The sequence below is a fragment of the Astatotilapia calliptera genome, chromosome 6 (assembly GCF_964374335.1).
Source record: "Astatotilapia calliptera chromosome 6, fAstCal68.1, whole genome shotgun sequence".
Classification (NCBI taxonomy): Eukaryota; Metazoa; Chordata; class Actinopteri; order Cichliformes; family Cichlidae; genus Astatotilapia; species Astatotilapia calliptera.
The window spans coordinates 16,891,467-16,910,836 of NC_137427.1; the positions used below are offsets into that span (position 1 = coordinate 16,891,467).

Here is a 19,370-nt window from a genome sequence, read left to right on the forward strand (position 1 = left end):
CTTCAAGAACAGTACATTGGGGGTTTCAGGCTGTGGAAATTGGGTGGAAAGGCTTTCCAGAACAGCTGTTAGTAATGGTTTATATATACATTTCATTAGGAAACGCTCTCATTAGAAAACGTTCGATGGTTACTCTATCTGTACCAACATACAGTGTCGATTACGCTTATGGTCCATTACAATTTAGAGCCAAATATACATGTATTTGAGAGGTTTAGTAACCATTAGGTAATCAACCCAAACAGGAAAATAAGGTGTAACAACATTGACAATTTTAATGTATTACAATACCCAGTATTTAAAATCAAGTCCAGACTGACCCACTGCAATGTAATAGTGATATTTTTATCACTCCTCATTACTTTTGGTCCTTTAAGTGTACTTCGTACTTGTCTCTGTGTGCACCTTCATGTTTAAACAAGGATAAATAAGTAACAAGTGTTTCTCGCAGCAGGTTGCATAAATGCTGAGATGCAACAAATGTTTCCAGACAGATTTTCCTTTCCTGCGGCCTCTCGTTTTCTTCATCAAGGTGAATGATTACCTCTGAAAGGAAAGATTTATGAAGGGGAAACACAACTGAGGCGGCTTTCCTTGGCTGCATAATGAATTTTTCATCGTAGGCCTTCAAAACTGCTACTCCATGGTTGTACCGGCTAGACAGAGAAGATGTTCAGTGACAGCTTAAGGGGTCCCTTCTCTGAATGAATTATAGCTGATTCTTGTATTCTCACACATTTCATTGATCACTCTGACATCTGCTTTTTTTCACAAAGGCTCTTACCCCAGCTCTCTACTCTCTGTATGGCCCTATAATCGCTTCCTCCAACTTTTAAGTTTACATTTAACACATAATCCTGTTTTAAAGCTGCTCAGTTTGAGCACTTTTTTCTTTGATATTGGACAATATCCTCTGTCCTTCCTTCCTTGATACTGAATCAACCGACATTAATGTTTCCAAAGAAAGTTGTTTAAATACAATCATCATAGGCATGAATGTCATGGTAATTTTTAATTTATTTGAACTGTTCTTTCCCCAGGATGGATAGATAGCAGTGACGTTCCTTAATTTGTTTGGGAACTGCTTCTTTTAACAGACTTTAAATGTTTGGGAACTGAGAAAACCACTTGCTGCATTTCTGAAAGCCAAATGTTTTCCCCATTTCTACTGAACAGCTGTTCAACACTTCAGGGCCTCCTTTGTTGTCATTTTTATTTCATAATGTGTGCAGTGAAGCTCCTCTTTATTACTTCACAAAACAGCATTTGCTCATGGATAAATTGTACACATTGTACAGATAAATGATCACACACACACGCAAAGATTGAGGTTATGGTGTTTTATTGATTAGTGTTGTTGGCAGGGTCCAAGCTGGGAGTCACAAAAATAAAGATTAGATTGGAAATCTTGGTTATGCCAAATAAACAAAATCATTTTAACTGATGTCGCTGAAGTGAAATAAAGGATAGAAGTTAATGAGTGCAATAACTAACCCTTTTATCTGTGTTTCCTTTCCCTTGTGTAAGTATACAAGTATAATAAGTATACAAACTTATATTTTCAATGATAGCTTGTCGGTGAATTGTTTTCTATTTAAATAAAGTTCACAATATTTGTAAATTTATCTAGTACTAATAAAGTTTAATATTAGCAATCTGATTGTGTAATCCATTAGTTTAGCTGACTTTTTAATAGCAGTCCACAGAAGTTCAGCCAGTTCACATCAGAGGATGCTAAACCCACATGCCACCTCAGATCACAAGTGGTGTTTTGTGGTTTGTGATGTTTGTCTAAAAAGGCTCTATAGAAATAACATTTTACTTAATTACTTTTTAGTTTGCTTTTTAATGTTTTGTCCAAATTCATTGAAGCCATCCACAGGACGGGCCACAAGCCAGTGTCAGTCCTAGTGTCACTCCTAGTGTCAGTCCTACACCCAGATAAAAGGGCAGGACTACGTCAGGAAGAGCATCCGGCTTAAAATCTTTGCCAAATCAGACATGCGGATACAAAGACCACAGATGAGGTTCATCGATGGAGTGATGGAGGAGATGCAGAATGTTGGTGTGACAGAGGAAGATGCTTGGGACAGGGTGAGATGGAGGCAGATGATGAGTTAATCTCTAATGCAGGTTTTTGATGCGTCCTCGATCCAGCACAGCTGATTTAAATGGCTAAATTACCTCCTCAACATGTCTTGAAGTTCTCCAGAGGCCTGGTAATGAACTAATCATTTGATTCAGGTGTGTTGACCCGGGGTGAGATCTAAAACCTGCAGGACACTGGCTCTCGAGGCCTGGAGTTCCCTACCCCTGCTCTAACAGGAGCAGCCAAAAGAAGATGCAGCTGAAAGAAGACCTGCTGGTCTGTACTTCATTTCCTCCTCCTTTAATCCAACTGCCAAATGTTTTGGCATTTTGTGTTTCAATCTTTGATTAAAATATTTGAAATGATTTTATTTGATCAGTCCGGTGTGTGTGTGTATATATATCCATGTATGAAACAAATTTATTTGGTCAAGATATTTCTTGGCTTAAAATATTTGAGAACGTGCTATGACCTGCTGTCAGGATGCTGTAGTAACAGAGAGTTGGAGCCACCCCGAGCAAATGGAAAAACAATAACAAAGGCATGCATGAGTCCAAACACTCACAACAAAGATGAACAGTACACTTATTGTTGGGCACATTCAGATTCTACATTGCTAAAATATATTATTGTAAAATTGTGTGACAGATGGACAAATAGCATCATTAAAAAAACTGGTACAGAAGAGGGCAAAATCAAGCCATACGTCATCTTAACCACTTTTCTAGTTCAGGGTCAGAGGTGGACTGGGGCTTGTCTCAGGTGTTACAGAGCGAGAGGCGGGGTCCACTCTGGTCAGGCTGTCAGTCTATCACAGAGATTGCAAAAATCCAATACATCAGTATTTGTTTCTGTATAAAACTGTTTAATGCACTCCAGTATTTACATATCAAATCTAGAAAATATGCACAATGTTAAAATAGCAGTGATTTGCCCCTCATTCAGTTTTGTGCCATAGCCCTTATTATATACAATCCCAGGCCATTAATAATCAATCTTTAAATAGGACACATATAGTATATAGCTAACATATCACAATGCAGACCGACCAGACGATTTACACAACATACCAATATCACAATCTTTTTAAAAAAAATCAACAGCAAACACATGTTAAAATATTAATCTGTATGTAATTACATTATGTTTGTGCCAAGCAGTTACCAGTGTAACATGAGGTTAGAATACAGTACAGTTTAAGACTTACAGCTCGGGGCTGGGGTCGCTTTCTGTCTCGGTTCAATCAATTAACAAATTAAGTTGTGTCAGGAACTAATGAGAAGACCATTGATTTCTTTGCCCAGTTGATCCTGAACTGAGAGGGAAACAACCCCAGCCCAGATGTATTCGAGGTCAGGCATGTGTGTTTGTCTACATTTGGTAATGAAGAAAAAGAAAAAAAAGATGTATTCAGAATGGCCCGGATGTCTTTACTGCTGTGTGTATTTATTACATTTCAATAAATAAACTTCTTTTAACTCTTTGCAGATTTTTATTTTCACCTTTGCAAAAACTACTTAAAATGAAAATAACTTTACTCTTCTTGGTGTCAGTAAAACATTTGTTAGAGAAAATATAGCATTCAACTGAAAAAATTAGACCTATTTCACGTCAAAAAAAGCAACACTTGTTACGGGCTGTGCTCTTGCTGCTATTAACAATGTTTTGGCATATTTTTTTTAAGCAAAAAGCCTGAATGGCACTTCCGCTTCTTTTCTTTTCGCACACACAATGATACATTTGTTGCACTCCTTCCAAACACACGAAAGACACAAGTTTGAGGTTGAAATTGTGCCGAACACAAATTGACTGAACCCTGAACCCACAGTCTCCTTCAAACGGTAAATTCATAATAACCTCTGAAGGTAAACTGTGCCTACACACTCCTCCGTTTCCTGTGAAACTTGGGGAAGATTGACTATCCTGTTGCCTGTTATATCCTCTCATGCTCATGGGGTGCTTGTAATTATGACAAAACACCAGCTTAGACTAAGTTCTGATATACTCTCCTTCATTTAGAGGAGTTTCAGAGACGTCTCCCTTCAGAAAATGGTCGTAGGATTTTACTGCTGTCACCCTACACTACAGGCAATTGTGCAGAAATACTTTCATCAGGCTGATGTCTCCATGAATAGGCACCATTGGATCGAGGGAAAAGAGGCAGAGAAGGTCAGGCCATGCAGACAGCTCTTCTTCTGCCTTCTGTCCCACTGGTTGATACTCTTGACACCAACATCCAGCAGACATGGAGACAAAGAACGAGTGGAGATTAGCTTGTATGGTGAGTGTGAGCCAATGTAAGGCTTAACCAGAAAACGTAGCACACGTGTCCAAAAAAGTTTAGTGTAACACAGAGGGCTTCTGCATGCCAAGTATCATTGCATCGGAGCACTGGATGTATGAGTAAAGCGGTTGTCAGACAACTCTGACTGGCTCAAGATGAGGCTCAGTTAGTGAAGGCCCGGGTGACTCATCCAGCCGGGCGGTCAGGCGTCTACCAAGGGAGGAATAAAAGGGATACAGTGTCTTCTGTGCCTCTAATAAGCAACTCATGGTGGTGGGGGCAGTCGCACATCAAGCAGGCTGTAGGCAAAAATGTTCCAGAAAACAGCGCAGAGCACAAACAAGGTGTAGACACAGAAAAATATCCAAAACAGGGACTGCTCCTGGAGCCGCTGCTCATAGTTCTGCAGAACAACCACACCAAGCGTCAGGCCGACCACCACTCCTCCCAGGTGAGCTACAAAGCTGGGATTCGGGCATGGAGGAAAGGCCGGAGGGTAGAACCGGAGCCATACTGCTCGACCAAACTCTACACTCACTGTGGACAGAAAGGAGAAAGGAAGACATAATGGCAGCGAGATGTGAGCATGTAGGTGACAACAGCAGCACTTTATTAAAAATAAACAGTCCTGACTTTGAGGTAGATGAGCTATGATAAAAAAAGAAGGATGTCGAGATGTCTTAAAATAAGACATAAAGCAACAGTGAACCTTTGTTATACAAGTTTCAATTGCTCTCATCCTTTCTCTTGTGTATTTGACTTGATCTGCTCCTAACAACCTTCTAGTGGAACTGGGGGTAAAAAATTAGACAGTCCTTGTGCTGCTGCAAAATTACATTCTGAAGTTTTATGCAAAGTTATTATGAGGCTTCAGCTTCAATAGCCAGGATTATGCAAATCAAGTGGATGAGCATGTTACACACTCAAAGTCAATATTAGTGCAACTTTCCCACTTGGGGTTTCACAGACATATTTTGCTACTGCGTTTATGTGGCAGGATAGTAACAGAAAGAGGGAGGATTTTTATTTGATTTAAGACTGACTGGAAGCAACTCACCCAGCTATTTGGATGGAGTGTGTCAAAGGTTACGAGCAACAGAGGAAATTTAGTTTAATTTCAGTGAATCTGGCACGACTACAGTTTTTGATTCACTGCTTGTTTAGTTGTTGTTTTCTGTTTTTGGAGAAAATCACTTTGAACTTGTCAGATCTGGGTTGCCTGGAATCCCATCTAGCCTTGCAATGAAGTTTGCTTACATCACCCCATTGCAGTGCATCACAACAATCATAGTGTCTTAGCAGCGAGAAATCCTTCATGTGCTGAAGCTCCAAAGCCAGAAAGCTTATTATTGTAGCATTTGGAGAAAATAAACACTTTTTTTTTTCAAGAACAGGAACATTTGTTTTGACATAATTAATTTCTGGTGCTGAAGTAGTAACACAGCAAAACTTTTCTGTTGAACGAGAAGTGTTAAGAGTGGGAGTGTGGCATATTTATTCAGACTTACTGCAAACCAGAGCCATGGCCATCCGAAATAACTTAAACTGACACTTCATTCCTGACCAATTCTGCAAAGAAGAGAAAGAGAGAGTGGAGAAATCATAATGAAACACATTTCTGATGATAAAGACAGAACTAACTCTGCTAGAAGAGAAAGTCCTCCTTACATACACACTCACACACACAAACAGACATGCATGACTACCTGAAATGACCTTAGATTGTGCCCTTTGTCTGAATTCACGTCAATTTTAAAGGCTCCAGAGACACTCTGACCCCCAGTCTGTTCTTGCTGTGTTAGATAATAAGATTTCAATGGAGAGGAGGAACACAAACTCCTCCATACTGACCTCAAGAATGCTGTGAAGGATGTGGCAGGATACATAATGAGAACCCCACTGCACATAATAGAGGTTCACCTTGACTGATATTTGCTACATGTGTCTAATGACCTGCTGAATGGGTTAGACCAAACAGAGTAGGCATAGAAGTCAAAGGACAGCAGAGTGCATTGAGATGGGATGCATTTTATTCGCACTCTGTCACGTAAACATGTGCACACGCTCAGATGGTTTTCTGATCTTTGAAGGAATGGGAGAAAACTGACGGTGAGGAATGCATGGCATCTGTAGATAAAGCGGCACCTGTCGAGGGGCCACTGTAGGCTACTTTGACGATACGACAATGATGTGTAGAGACAGGAACACTGAGTGATGTGGTAATCACTGATACACATGTGCGCACACATAGCATGTGCATGTAAATGGAAAACTTACCATTACTACATTGGCTAAATGTGCAGAGACCAGGGCGTAGACTCCCCCAGACGAGCCAACCACCGGTGCCGTCATATCCGTGACAGACACGGCCAGAGACCCTGCAGTGATGATAAAGGCCACATGTCAGTGAAAATTTATAAATAAATGATGACATCATTTTACTGTCTGATAATTCATTGAAGAATGATCTTTTCAGTCAATCTTTGTTAAAACCTTTGTTTAAAAAAAAAAAAAAACGCTGGGGGTTTTCTTTCTTTTTCAAAGCTGCCACTGAAATTTGAAGTAATGATCAAAGCCTAGGGGATATTTAAAAGGTGAAATTAGACAGGTATCCAAAATAGTGAAATATATAGGATTTCATTCAACCACACCTAAGAAAACTTTCAAGCGATTCAACTCCCTGACTTTTCTTAGGATTAATTCAGTTTAACTCTATTTAACAAATCTATCAATTATATACTTTCTGTTGAAAAAAAAAAAGTACTTTGAATCTCAGCTTTTAAGCAGGCAGTCACAAAAACTACTTTATTACTAGAGGGAAGACAAACTTAACCAAACCACTGACTGTATCACCGGCAACCTCTGGGGTCAGTGTGAAAGCACAAAAAACTGCAATTACCCAAAAGGCCACTTGAGGACGGCTTCAAAAGCAACTCAGTCAGACCCCCACAGACTCCTCTGTAAAAATCCCAAGTTCAACGCAAAAAGAAACATGTCTGCAGTCTAAATGTTTTGGTCTCTGTAGCCTCTGTTCCTTTACCTTGAGAAAACTATACGAGAGGCTTTTTTTTTTTTTTTTTACAATTTTTTTCATATCTATAAATCCTCCCTTTAAAAACTATTTTAAAGTTGCCACTTTGAATCATAGGTATGTGCATGCTGTTGCTTCTTGTGGCGGAGGTGTGGTCCCTGGCTCAGCTGCAAGGGAGGAGCGGTGCAGTGAGCTCAATGGGGCGGTGCTGGGGAGGCAGGTGAGAACACAGCTGGTGGCGTTTGGACTGATGATGGTCTTTTTTCCCCTTTTAGACAAGAGAACTGGTTGTTAGAAAAGCTGAGACCAGCGCTGACCAGAGTGTGGGTTGTTGCACAAAGAGCCCTGAATAAACATGACAACTGGGAGCATAAACAGTGTCTGTGCAGAGTGCATTCTACACTTTTTAGCATCTGGTTAGGTATAACAACCTAATGCCAGCAACTGCACTGACCAGCTCAGCAACACCAAAAGGCCTGAAAAGTTGATGATTGCAGAATTGTTTCCTTCTAGAGAGATTGTCAAGGTCTACAATCAAAACACTTTCATGAGTGTAAATAACTGGTACTTATAGCCTCTTTCTACTCAATTTGAGCACTCAAAGCACTTTCTACTGCAAGTCACAAACATTCATACAGTGTTTTAACCTATCTATGACTAAGCGTCTTATCTAACAGTGCACACGCTGAGGGCAGCTCTTGCCCAAGGATGCTTAGACATGGGAACTGGAGGAGCCGGAGATCGATCTACCAACCTTCTGATTGGTAAACAACCACTACCAATGTACTGTAACGACAGAACATATCGCAAACTACTGGTTACACTCAAGAGCAGGAAGATCATATTAGACTTTCTAAAAGAGCCCTGCACAGGTCTGGGAAAAAAAATATTTGGACAGATGAAAACTGAGCTGGTGGTGGAAGCGGAACAGCTCATGATCCAAAACATACCAGAGATTATTTGTTAAACATGGTGGAGGCAATGTTATGGTTTGTGCATGTATACCTGCCAATAGAAACCAGCTAACTAGTGTTTCTGATGTGACTGCTGATAGATGCAGGAAGATGGATTCTAATGTGTAGAGGCCAATATCACCTACTCAGCTAAATGCTGCAACGCTGCTTGAGCTACAGAGCACAAATGGATAATGACCCAAAAGCAAAAGCAATCCACAAGTGTTTCAAGACAAAGAAATAAAATCAAGTCAGTCACCTGATCTCAACCCAAAAGAGCATGGTTTTAAGTTGAAGATAGAAAACTGAAGTTAGAAAGTCCGACAAACAAGCGAAGGTGGCGGCAGTAAAGGCTTGGGATAAGTCCTCAAGGAAGGAAACAGCATCTGGTGATGTCCATTTGCTCTAGACTTCAGGAAGTCATTGATTATAAAGGAGTTTCATCCAAGTACTTAAAAAATCTTTATATTTGAAATTATGTTAGTTTTGTCCAATTACTCAAAATTACAAACATTATGTCATCTTAGAAATGGACCAAACTGTACATATGCTGCAAACTTTCTATAATATGACAGAATGCTACATGGTACAAGACTTTCTTGATTTTTGTGTCACATATTTCAGTCTTGAGTTTTAATTTATTCAAGAGGAAATACTCTGACAATATGTCTAATTTAAACTGCTTTCACACCAGCTGTGACCATTCGTGTACTGAATATCTATTGTGAATAGCATTTTGGCAGCTTTGCTATTAGCTATTTAATGTGGGTGTATTATATACAGACCTCCGTGAACTGAGGCTTACTCATACCGTAACAGCACACGCTATAATTTAATGTAAGACAAAAGCAATCCAAGCAAATTGGGCAGCAGCAAGGAGCTGCTCTCTTTTGTGCAACTGGTGGCAATTCATTGCATACACAAAAGATCCAATCACGCATAGCAAAGTTTAAACATGCGGACATTCAGAGGGTGAGACACATTTGTTCTCACAGCACTCACTTTACAAGAGATGGAATAAAAGGAAACAAAAAAGGCAGACATGTTTAGCTGGGCTATTCAAATGTCCAAACACTTACAGTATCTGTTATCGTCCCTTTCCTCTCACTCATTTCCTTTCTTCATTTACACTTTGCTTCTCTTTTCCTTTCCTTCACTTTTTGGCACTGAATGTTTACTGTATTGATGCAAAGTACATAACACACAACTGCCCACACTATGAAAGAGAGCACAAGGAGATGCAGATAAATATTCTCACATTCACTCTGTGTTCTTCCACTCTTGTTCTCAAAGTACGAATACGGATGCATATTACATATTTCTCCTTTAAGCAATACACAATAAAATGTGCATCATATACTCAAACGCATAGAAAATCTAATGGGGTTATTCTCCACCGTTTCTCTTCACCATCTTGATTTTGATACAGATGCTTTATTAACTTTCTATAGATGAAGATTCGATTTTTTTAATGTCTGGTACTGGTTCCAATAAATTCAAATTAAATTTTTAAAATGGAATGGAAACTCTTGAACTGGATATTTTCTATAATTCTGCACCTTTGGCCAATCCCATAATGTTTAAATTAATGTTAAAACCCAGTTTGATCAATGCTCAGTTTTACTTTCTCCTATATTTCTGTTGCTATTGCTATTTCTCCTTGATGTACAGAATTTATTACACCATACTTTATCATTCATACATGCCTTATTCCAAAAATGTTGTAAAATGTGAATAAAAAAATAAATAAAATAAAAGGAGCATCTTAGAGAAGCAGATGTTCACCAGTTTGTTGAACAACTTTAGATTGATGCCCCTCAACATTTTGAATATCTCATCATCTACAGTACATAATATCATCAAAAATCTGGAGAAATCTCTGTCCACAATGGATAAGGCCAAACATTGGTATTTGATGGGAAAAGCATGGGGCAAAACATGAAATATTCTGTCACTGAAATCACTGCATGGACTCAAGAATTACTTCCAGTAATTTCCACAAATGTTATACTATCCACAAATACAGGTTCAAGCTCTAGCATGCAAAAAAGAAGCCATATGTAACATGATCCAGAAAAGTCACCGTCCTGTTTGGGCTAAAGGTCATTAAAAATGCATTGAAGCAAAGTAGAAACCAACAAAAATGTGACATTCTTTTTAGAAAACATGGATGCCATCGTTCAGACTAAGGAGGAGATGGACCAGCTTGTTATCACCGCTCTGTTCAGAAGCCTACATCTCTGATGATCGTGGCTCAAGAGTTGGGAGTTCGCCTTGTAATCGGAAGGTTGCCGGTTCGAGACCTGGCTCGGACAGTCTCGGTCGTTGTGTCCTTGGGCAAGACACTTCACCCTACCGCCTACTGGTGATGGCCAGAAGGGCCGATGGCGCGATATGGCAGCCTGTCAGTCTGCCCCAGGGCAGCTGTGGTTAGCCTCCACCAGTGTGTGAATGGGTGGATGACTGGGTGTGTAAAGCGCCTTGGGGTCCCTAGGTGGGACTAGTAAAAGCGCCATACAAATACAGGCCATTTACCATATCTAATCCTTTACTTTTAAACACTGGCACCCAACCTAACAAACAAAAAAGAACAAATAAAAAAAAGAACAATTGAAAAACAAGATAATCAGATTCCTACCCTAACAGATCTCTCTTTCTCTCTCTTTCACGTGCGTGCACACACACACACACACACACACACACACACACACACAAAGAGCAACTCCACCTTCTAGTTCCTGTGTTTTGGAAGTGTGTCTCTGCAGGGTGACCTCCATCTCTGTAATTACCTTGGTTTAATAACATTATTTTAGCAGTGTGCTTCTGTGTGCACATAATCTCACACACACAAACACACACACAGACAAGGACACGGTCTCTCATAGTCATTCAGCAGGCCCCAGGAGGCCTGTAGGTTTTACAGTTGAAAGTGGCAGCTCATTTTTCTTGGCTCTTCTTCCAAACTGCAGCGAAACAGCCAGACACATGAGGAGAAATAATAACGCACATCAGTGCTCATAATGAGAAAAATCAACAGCTTGGCTGCATGTTGAGCCAACTGAATATACCGAGCCTTTACAGTAGTGTTTTATGTGTGTGCCCTTTGTAAGTGACCCCCATGTGCCCATAGTCAAGTCTTTGACTTTGTGTAGCTGCTTTATTGTCTGTGTGTCTGTTTTGTCTCGTCTGAGTCTTAGTTATCATTGTCCACTGCTGCACCTGTCTTATATCCTTTGCTCTGAAAAGCCACTTCTTGTCTGTTTTCCATAAGGGGAGCTATGACATTAAAGTGTCAGAGTGTGTGTGAGCCCTAGAGGGTCAGACACCCTTTTCTGAGTCATTACTTGACCTCTGAACTATGCCTTAACCTCTGTATGTGCCAGCTGAGCCCTTTTCTGTTTGATGCAATATTTCCTCACATAGTAACCTATGTGAGGAAATTATGTCATTATGCAGCAACAGAGTAGCTGTTTGTCCCCTAATATATAAGGATTAAGCTAAAATGTTTAAATGGCCTCAAATCAAACAAAACATGTAGGGAATTCAAACTTTTTTGTTAATATTCATTATATTTGCCTCCCCAGAACCCAGACCTCAACATTTATGGAAGCAGTGTGTCATCTTGACAGAGATGATCCCATGACAGAACAGAGAAGAAACAAAGATATAGAGCTATCACGTGTTCTTCAAAAAATCTGGAGAACTGTTCCTCCAGAGTACTTAAAGAAACTTGCATGAAAGCTTTTCTAAGAGAGGCCAGACCACGTGGAAGAATTCAATTCAGTTCAGTTCAGTTCAGTGCAAATTACAACAACAGTTGCCTCAAGATGCTTTATATTGTAACACAATATAACCGAGAAAACAAAGAAAACCTCAACAATCCAACGACCCACTATGAGCAAGCACTAAATAAATAAAGGTGGTCTTACCAAATATTGATTTAAAGCTTGTTAAAATTGTACACTCTGTTGTTCTGAAGAGAATTGTTCGTAGAGTTGTGATACAAACAAAACCAAAAATAGAAAAACTGAAAACACTTTTGTATACACATGTATGTCTACATTGAGTTGAATTGAAACAGACTCAGAAACTTTATTGTCATTGTAGCAATGAGAAATTAAACAATGCAAAAGAAGAATAGAAATTAGAATAAAAATAGTCAATTATTCCTTATTGTGCAAATTCCCTGCTGACTCGGCCTCAGGATGTCTAGAGGCAAGAACCAAGCGCACCCAAATGAGCGCACCAGTGATCATGTGCGATGCGATTTCGTCCCTCAATCACGCAGAGGGAGAGTGAGGGACGAAAAGCAGCAGCAGAGCATGGCAGTTGTATCGCAGTTTGTGTGATTCCGTGTGCGTTAATGAGACTGTAAGTGTTATTGCCTTTGACAGGTTAACTGGTATGATAATAGTTATAGTTGTTTGTGTATGTTTAAGCTAAAGTTATGCCTCAGTACACTGCTACCACGTTAGTAGGTTTATTTAATTATTTAATTAATAAGCACTAAGTTAATACCAGTGGCCAGAATCTCCCCCAATGATTATATCCCGCGGTTAAAGGATTTTTCTGTTGTTTATTGTTTAGTTTAGCTGTTGTTAGCTTGCCACATGCTTGCCTTAGTACTAGCAACTGGGAAGATATGTGCTATTTAGCCAACTTCTGGTCTTACGGCGACCCCTTGTGGACATTGTAAAATATTGCTGTGTCTGAGTAGATGATGTGTTCTGATTGTTGTTTGGTTGTCTTTGAGCCTGCTAATTATAGTGTTACCTGTTTCTGTTTCCAGACAACCATGCTTATAGTCACCGATACTGCACCTGCCACAATTATCAGTGCATATCTTCTGTGAAGCTTCATTAAAGACGGTGAACTAAACTCCTGGACTGCTGCAGTCTTTCTGACCGAAGACTTAGGCCAGACTTGTATACCCAGCACTTCCAGTATATATTCTACACTTATCATGAGAGAAAAAATTACTTGCTCAGTGGCTGTGGCTATTGCGCCTTTGATTAACTCCTCATAAACCAGTCAATTATTATTCCTAATGAGTTATGCATGAGGGGCTATATTGCAGGCCATAACTCACTAGAGTCTCTTCAGAGTATTATCCGCCTTAAGTCTCAAACGCTGATTCATGTCAATTTTTATTGTACCGTTTTAAAAGTAAATAAATACATAGAAATTGAGGTCCAGAGCTTGATGACCTCATAGATGTTTATGGCCATGTGTCCCTGTGAACAAGTTCAAATTGTGCCCCTCCAATGACCTCGACTGTTTGAAAGACAAAAAACAATCTAAAGCCGGCCTTATATTTGATTTATTACACTGATAAAAGCATCTAGTGTAAAGAATAAAAAGCTCACAGTAATTCTTTTAAAGATCCTTTACACATATGTTTGAAATCATATACAAATACTCCACAAACAGGTTCATTCATGTTAAAAAAAAACTACAGGCACCTCTGAGTAGGATCCACAACAGTGCAAATAAAAGTAAGTAAGTGAGAACAGATAGTAAGGAAACACTTCTGGCAATTTAATGTAAAAGATTAATATAATTTAGGCTAAAAGGGGCAAAAACTAAACATTAAACCTCAGTGAAAACTTCCTTTTTTTAAATTTAATTTACTGTTTACTATTAGAAAGTTTCTGTTAAAGATAATCATAAATCTACAGTCTACACAATACATGTGCTGTATATGTGCCACATACACAAACATCCGGTTCTTGTTAAATATTACAGATTTTGGTTGGAGTCTTTCTGCTGCCCAATTTTACCTGCTGAGCTCAGTCAGACACAAGAAACGCAAACATGGCAGCCGGCACAACCACACTGCAACTCCCCTCTTCCTCTTGGTGGTCGATATCTAATTAACAGACATTTGTGTGTGTGTGTGTCTGTGTGCATATGTAAGTGTGAGTGATTTATGTGCTCCGTCCTCATTTCACTGTGAGGTTAATGCTACAGGCCGCCGCAGCTGGTATCCCCAGGGGTGTTTGTCAGTGACCCTTGTGCGTGCACGCACAGACACACACTCTCTTACACACAATGGGGGCTCGCAGACGTGTAGAGAGAAATGTTCATGAATATTAAACAAAACCTCAACGGCTGCGATTCATATCACACAATCATTTTTTTTCAGTCTATCAGTAAAAACCCTCATTTCCCGCCACGAGGCATCATGTTTCTAAGTCTCGTCTCAAAAAGTAGCCCAATATTTCCACTCCAGTTGTTTTGCTAAAAATGACACCCCAGGGTACCAAATAAAAGGGGGGGAAAAAAAACAGGAAAACAGCACTGGGGTTGATCACTGTGCTGGAGATCACAGATTCAGTGAAGAAAAACGGTGCTTATGAGCTCACACATACACATGCTTTGTCTCAGCTGAACGGGCCTGAACACTCAAATTGCACCAGTGCTTGAGGTTGATAGGGGAGTAGGAAGGGAGCAGTGACATTTTGTTCAAAGCTGTGTCCGCTTTTGCTTTCTCATTGGTAGTTCCTCTCCTAATTCTCGCCCAGCTCTGCTTCACATCCATTTCTGCATTTCTCATATCCCGGCTCTCCTCTTCAGACTCTGTGTTATTAGCGTTTAAGAATTCATCACGTTTCTCTTTCTTCATCCCCCCTGATTTCATTATTACTGTGTGTGTTTCTCTGATTGAGCTTTATTTGAGATGACTCTCTTTGCTCTGCCCTTTACTGAATGAATATGGAGGACGCGGGGGCTTAAATAAGGGCTCTGAGAACCCCCTGCATCCCACCATGTCTGGTAGGAGGACAGAAACAGAAGACCATCTGTCCTGAACATGCCACACACATATGCACAGTTCTCTCCCTGACCAGTATCCACCAACACACGATGAAATCTGATAGGTGATTAAATGCATAAAACAAGCAGATGGAACAACGACGGAGCTGAAAGGGAAAACCCCGCCATGTCTGTTTGTGTTTTCGTCCCTGGGTAGCAGAGAGACAGTGAAGCCACACACCTACCTGCTAACACACCACACACATAGACCAGTCCAATTCTCAGGGCACCGTGGACCATTTCTAGAGGGACGCCCACCAGCAGCTGCATGGCCATGTTCAGGCTCAGGTGTTCAATCCTGTAACATGAAAAATATATAACCCTGCACTTAATACAGTAGCAATATAAAAAGGTCATTGCAGAAATGTGAGTGGCACATGAGCTATTGAGGTCACACTGTGAGGCCTCAAAGTTTTACCATTTGTGTTTTCAATATTTTGAAACAGGATTTTGAAGACCACAACTTTGTCCTCCTTTTTAAATCAAACGAGGACCATGTTTTACAAAATGAACCCTATGTTGCATTAAATAAAACTTAAAACAAGCATTTGAGGAATTTAAAGTCATCAGGGAAGTGTTCTCTCATTAGAAAGTACAGCTTTTATACATTTCTACATCAATTTCAGATGTGGATGCTACATTCACCCTCTATACAGCCTATACATTCAGAGCAGGATACAACAAATGGAGCTCAGACTCCCCAGTTTATAGTGTAGTGTGATTTATTTTGGAAAAAAGTAATGTGTCATTCCAGAAACATTCTTCCCTAGAAACAGCCCCTTGTCATTTTGACAAGTTTCTTGAATCTAAACTGGAAGCTGGTTCCACAGAAGAGGGGCCTGAAAACTGATATGTGCATTGAAGGACATATCCTGGTCAATAATGACTCCAAGGTTCCTTACAGTGTTACTGGAGACCAAAGTAATGCCATCCAGAGTAAGAATCTGGTTAGATACCATATTTCTAAGCTTTTTAAGGCCGAGTACAATAACCTCAGTTTGATCTGAATTTAAATGCAGAAAATTTGAAGTCATCAAGGTCTTTATGAGACATTCCTGCAGTTTAACAAATTGGTGTGTATTTTTTGGTTTCATGGATAGATAAAGTTAGGTGTCATCTGCATAGCAGTGAAAATGTATGCTATGCCTTCTGATGATACTGCCTAAGGGACGCATGTAAACAGAATTGGTCCTAGCACAGAACCTTGTGGAACTCCATAATTAACCTTAGTGCAGGGGTGTCGAACTCCAGGCCTCGAGGGCCGGTGTCCTGCAGGCTTTAGATCTCACCCTGTTTCAACACACCTGAATCAAATGATTAGTTCATTTCCAGGCTTCTGGAGAACTTCAAGACATGTTTAGGAGGCAATTTAGCCATTTAAATCAGCTGTGTTGGATCAAGGACGCATCTAAAACCTGCAGGACACCAGCCTTCGAGGCCTGGAGTTCGACACCTGTGCCTTATTGTGTAAAGAGTACTCTCCATTTACATGAACAAATTGGACTCTATTAGATAGATATGATACAAACCACTGCAGCGCAGTACCTGTAATACACACAGAATGCTCTAATTGTTCATTTGTAACCTTAACTAAAGCTGTTTCTGTGCTGTGATGAGCTCTGAAACCTGACTGAAACTCTTCAAATAAGCCATTCCTCTGCAGATGATCAGTTAGCTCTTTAACAACTACTCTTTCAAAATTTTTGAAGAGTATCTAGAATTTAAATTTTTGAATTTTTGTTGCCATAGACGTCGTCAAATGTTATTTTGAATTAAAACACACACACACACACACACACACACACACACACACACACACACACACACACACACACACACACACACACACACACACACACACACACACACACATTTTCTGCTGATTAACATAGCTCCTGGATTTGTTTTTGCCTTTAAGGCTTAAAAACATTTCCATAAAAATTAATATTCCTCCTCCATCTGCACAAAAAGAAAGAAAGATGGGGAAGAAATGGAGGTTGGTCAGTTTGCATACTTCTCCATTGAGGTTTATTTCTGAAGCCAATATTTGCAGTCAGTTTATGACTTAAGAATCTGTGCTGCTGAGCTGTTGACAGGATTACATGCTTTGTTAATGTGTGTGCACGCATCTATTAAGTGTCTCATAATTAACAACTAAATTTCTTACTATATTGTTTATTAGTGGTTCAAAGCAGTTGTTTTTCCATTGCAGCTTTTAAACACTGCATAATGTCATAAACACACAAATCCACCTTTAGTGTATCTAAATAAGCATGCTATATCATCGCATATGATACATTTATAATGATTTTTACCCAAATTTGCAATGAAAGAAACTTGAATATCAACAATTTCCCAGCCAGAAAACCCATGTGGCCTTATCACTCACTTATGAATGTGTAACACAACATAGCATTGCACTCAATTCCAAATCTTAAACATGTATCGTCTGCCTAATCTTGACAAATATGAAAACAGACATGAAAGTGTTGGGTTTTGCATTTCTCTCAAGCGACATGCTGTTTGATCATATTTAATTAGTTTTATGTCGCATTAAAAGTGCAAAAATGACCACTTTCATGACAAATTCCTTGTATGAGACATAGAAGTCTTTAAAAGGCAACTTTTTTCTCCTGTTTCTCTTCTGTAAACTTTAAAAGTGAAGACATGAAAGTGATAAAAAATTCTGTGATGGCAAAACACTTCTTTTTCCTCCTGCGGATGATTGGCAGGAAACGTACTGAACTCTGGCACGAAGAAGTAGTGAAACAGAAACTCTGATAAGAATCAAATTCTGGATTCATGTTTACTGGGATGGGAAATGTTTTTCACACTGTGTAAAAGTAAATGGGAGCTACCTCCTCAAAGAAGAAGAAAACATGATTTCATGAACGCTACAGAGCTTGCAAAGGCATTATCAGAAAAAAAGGGCAACTTGAATGTCACAAAGAAAGGGAAAAAAAGCCATATAGGAAGGGGAAAAAAATATGTCCCCAAGAGTAAATGTTTATGTTTTATATCAAAGTCTTACATGACTCACGTCTCATAATTTAATCACAAAAGTGATTAATTCACTTTTCACTTAATTCTCATGTTTTATGACACAACAGCAAAAGAAGCTAAACAGCATAATGTGAGATATGAGTCCTTTGAGATATACAGTACAATATATATAGAAGACAAACGCTTGAATTTTAGACAAAAAAGAGAGTGGCCTCAGGGGAAAAAATCTCTCATTATTTTTATGTTTTTTTAGTAGCATTTCCTTTGTAACTGTCCACTTTGGCCTCATTATTCCAAAACTTTCATCAAAAGGCTGAGTTCATACATTGGTAAGCTGTCAGCGAGGCAAAGGGAGGTGAAAGGATAAACAGCCCGAAAACAAGTCCAAAAAGTCACACACACACACACACACACACACACACACACACACACACACACACACACACACACACACACACACACACACACACACACACACAGACCTATTAGACACAAGGAATACACAGAAGACAAGAAACTTTTCCTCATCTGACAGTGTGCGCATGTTTATGTAAGCTATATCCTAATTAAAATCAAACAAACAAACAAAAACCCAAACAATCTCTGTATATAAATTGAGATAAAGTCTACTTGACGCCAAGCTGGCTCTCATTTAATAAACTTATCACTACCATAGCTCAGCAGGAAACAAAATGCTTATAACTAGAAAAAAAACAAGTACCAAATTTGTTTTTTTTACAGGTAATTTCAGGGTTAACACCGGATTTTCAGGATTATGAAAGCGGTTCACTTCCTAGTGAGGTACATCATGATGGAAACTTGCACTGCCCGTATTCAGGTTATCTTCAGGTTTGATGAATACAATTAAAAAAAATACATTCTTTTGTTTTTTAACTTTGCAACCCTAATTCCAAATAAGTTAAGGCACTACGTAAAATGTAAATCCAGTAAATCCATATTTTATTCACAACAGACCACAGAAAACATGATTAAATGTTTCAAATGAAAAATAACAGCTCTTGAATTTGATGGCAGCAGAACATCTCAGAAAAAGTTGGGACAGGGAGAATAAAAAGGCTGGAAAAGTAAGTAGTAGAGATGGCACGATACAACTTTTTTTATGTTCGATACCAATAACGATATCATAAATTTGGATATCGGCTGATACCAATATGAATCCGATATAGTGTATTTTGT

The 19,370-nt window shown here is 39.3% G+C and overlaps 1 protein-coding gene across 2 annotated transcripts in view; it reads right to left on the minus strand.

The window, feature by feature from the left end:
• Window positions 1–2,933: 2,933 nt before the first annotated feature.
• rhbdl3 (rhomboid, veinlet-like 3 (Drosophila)) overlaps window positions 2,934–19,370 on the minus strand; it is a 72,888-nt gene continuing 56,451 nt past the window's right edge. For both annotated transcript variants that reach the window (XM_026170594.2, XM_026170592.2), the window contains 4 exons: window positions 15,356–15,468; window positions 6,651–6,751; window positions 5,882–5,942; window positions 2,934–4,910 (listed from right to left, as the gene is read on the minus strand). In XM_026170594.2, the coding sequence (XP_026026379.1) occupies window positions 4,639–4,910; window positions 5,882–5,942; window positions 6,651–6,751; window positions 15,356–15,468 (547 nt within the window). In that variant the 3' untranslated portion in view covers window positions 2,934–4,638. The remainder of the gene's footprint in view (window positions 4,911–5,881; window positions 5,943–6,650; window positions 6,752–15,355; window positions 15,469–19,370) is intronic.